This window comes from Rhagoletis pomonella, unplaced genomic scaffold (genome assembly GCF_013731165.1).
Source record: "Rhagoletis pomonella isolate Grant_MI unplaced genomic scaffold, Rhpom_1.0 Rhpom_scaffold_00012, whole genome shotgun sequence".
Taxonomy (NCBI): Eukaryota; Metazoa; Arthropoda; class Insecta; order Diptera; family Tephritidae; genus Rhagoletis; species Rhagoletis pomonella.
In genome coordinates this window covers 12,516,644-12,519,738 of record NW_023458566.1, presented here as the reverse complement: position 1 = coordinate 12,519,738, position 3,095 = coordinate 12,516,644, and the positions used below count along the sequence as shown (strand labels likewise).

The 3,095-nt window shown below is 35.4% G+C and overlaps 1 protein-coding gene across 1 annotated transcript in view; it reads left to right on the top strand.

Annotated features, from left to right (window-relative positions):
* The window catches only part of LOC118747842 (gamma-aminobutyric acid receptor subunit beta), a gene marked incomplete in the record, with an annotated part of 123,533 nt that overhangs the window by 51,394 nt on the left and 69,044 nt on the right, over positions 1-3,095 (top strand). The window contains 1 exon segment of the mRNA XM_036482017.1: positions 40-2,314. Within this exon segment, the coding sequence (XP_036337910.1) occupies positions 2,112-2,314 (203 nt within the window).

Here is a 3,095-nt window from a genome sequence, read left to right as displayed (position 1 = left end):
TTTCAACAAATTTATAATACTACGAATTTATACTTCTAGCACTCCAAAATGATTTGTAGATAACAAAATTAAGAAAAAAAAAATGGAACCGAGAATCAAAAATGTCATCAATTAGTGAAAATAGGAAAACATTCCCAATGAAAAAATGGGAATTAGAAATAAAATAAGTTTAGCGAAAATGTGAAAACTAAAATATTAAAAGCACTAATATTTTTGGGCGCCGTAAAAAGTGAAAAACTTTCAAAAGCAAAGAAAAAGTGAGTAAAAAACGTTTGGCAAGCCGAAAGTTACGAATAACCAAAAACGAAATGACACGCAAAAGAATTGCAAATAATTAGAAATGTAATAATACGTACTTCAAGTAAATAAAAAATATATTTAAAGCAAAGCAAAGTAAAATAAGAAAAAATCAGACCACTTAAACAAAAGCGCACCAATTAGCCGCACGCTGAGCAAAAAATAGCAAAGAAAGTAATTGAAAGCAAATAAAACGCAAAAGATTACGCCGGAACTGTGAATGTATCCGATAAAAATCCGTAGCATAAATGAACTAAACGCCAAAACATTAACCAAATACTAAAATTGAGTGCTGCTTTCAGGCGCCGACGGCGCTGGCGTATACGTAACCACGAGCACTTAGCAGCAGGCCACCAGCCATGCGGAGCAGGTAGCAGGTCACCAACAAAATGCCAGTAAGAGCCGTAGGAAGTAAAAGCAGCCAGCCAACTAAATATTAAAAAATTCATCAATTAATATTCAACGCAAAACTTGACTGACTGCGTGCGACAATTGTTGTTGCTGTTGTTGTGCGTTCTTTGTTAATCTGCTCAAACAGCGTTTTGCCTCGACACGCACCCTTCACGTACTTAGTACTAACATAGCGCGCGCACACGCAACGACTTTTGATAGAAAATCTGAAATTACACTGCGTTTAAGTTTTATAAAAGTGTATGTTTTTTTTTTTGTTTTTATTTAAATTTTTGCTTGTTTATACTTGTTGTAACTAGCGGCAGACGCACGCAACACTACGACCTGCTGTGATAGGGGCTGCATAGATGAGGCACAGTGAAAATGATGGTGGAAATAAGAGGTCCCGCAGCACACACCTAGGAAGAGAAATAAGTAATGGTTAGAAGGAGATATATAGAGAAAATTAAGAAAGTCGTCGAATACAAATGAAGTGCAAATGCTTGCAAACGAATCATTTCAGACTAATCAAGCAGAGTCAGTCTAGCTGAAGCTAACTCAAAGTCCATACAACTGGGCTCAATATCTGTATGTAGTGTAGAGCGCAGAGTTAGTTAGTACCTGCACCGCATGAACTATTTAAACAAACCAATCAGTTATCCTGCCATTAAAGTATAAATAAAAAACGTGAGGAATTCGCAACGACACCAAATCCAGAGAAGCAGCGAAAAGAAGTTAAAAACACAACTGCTATTCTCACCAACTATAGATTAGCTAATCTTTCTTACACAAAAAAAAAAAAAAAAATTGGATGCCCCGAATTGAATTCTAGCGAAAATTGTGGTATACGATTTACAGAGGCTCCAAGTGTGCTATGTCCTAATGCTAAAAATAAATCTACTGAATGTAATCTCATCAGTGGCTAGAACGCTAGGAAATGCCAGCGCAGCATCAGCAAGAAAAAAAAATACTAATAGAAAGCTTCAACACAAAAGCAACCTAAAAAAAAAAGTCTCAAATAACGTCATAAACTACTAAAGTCCATATATGCTCAACTGACGCTTTGGAACAAAAGACGGCAGCAACACACGTAAAGCGGACAAAATATTAATAATAAAAGTTGTATAAACGAATCAAGCAGGCAACCCCAATCAAGCAACCAACCAACCAACGCGCACGCCTACGCCACCAGCAATAACCAATAAACAATAACAAAAGCCAATCGCAATATTCATCCAGCTATTCACTTCGCACAGCTATGTACGTGTATGTATGTATGTATGTATGCAAAATGCTGTGAATTGTAAATGCGCCCCTCTGGCATCAGCGACAGCAACATTGCCTCGTCATCGTTAAATTTATTAAAATAAAGCATAGCACATTATTGGCTGTATTGGTAAATATAGAGGCTGTAAATCATCAATATGGCCTTTAGCGGCGGCAGTGCAAACGGTGTCAGCAGCAGCAGCAGGAGCAGTGCTAGTGGCTGTGGCAGCATATCAGTGTGGGATAAGTGTACAACAGTGATGCTGTTACCGCGCGCACGGCTCATCACCCTCTGGCTGGCATTCAATTTAGCGCTGATCGTGCAAGAGCCAATGAAGAAAATCGCCTCAGTCGATGCAGCGTAAGTATATTTATTAAAATGTATACATACTTTACTATCTACAAGTATGTGCTTACATATTTAATGAGTTTATACAGCTGAATGGGCGAATATTCAATAACAGTTAAGAATTGAAATATTTAATTGATTTCTGTTGAAATCATTTTCTTCGCAAACTATACTCGGTGCAAATTCGCAGGAAAATTTAATTCCGTGGAAGTCCCAAATTATTTTATTCACGTTCTTAGCACGCTTATTTTAACTTATGTTCAGTGTTATGCAAACACATTAGGGAAAACATTTGAATTAGATAGCATTTTTGTGAAATATTCTTACTTCAAATATTTCCAGAGGTCAGTCAATAAATTTCATGAATTTTTAACGGCCTTTTCCAAAGAAATTGTCATTTCAAGTTTATATTGTGAATGAAAAAAATCAGAATTTCACAAGGAAAAAAGTAACATACACGTATATAGCGTATGAGTAACATTTTTTCCTGCTCATATTTCATAAAAAAAAATATCTTGCATTTTCATTTGACCATTCTAAACCTTTTTATTTATTTATCCAACGATTTTCTACTTTAGTGGGCTTGTTTTTTTTTTGTAGAATCAAAGTCTTTGATAGAAATGAAAAAAAAAAGAAAAAATCTGTAATTTTTTCCCTTCCAAAATTTGTTTTTTTCCCATAAAAATGAAAACATCTTGCGAAAATAACTTGATCTAGAAAAACGGAATATATATTAGAAATTTACGGCTTGCAGCGTTTTTCGTCATTACAAAACCCAAAGATTTTTCTTACA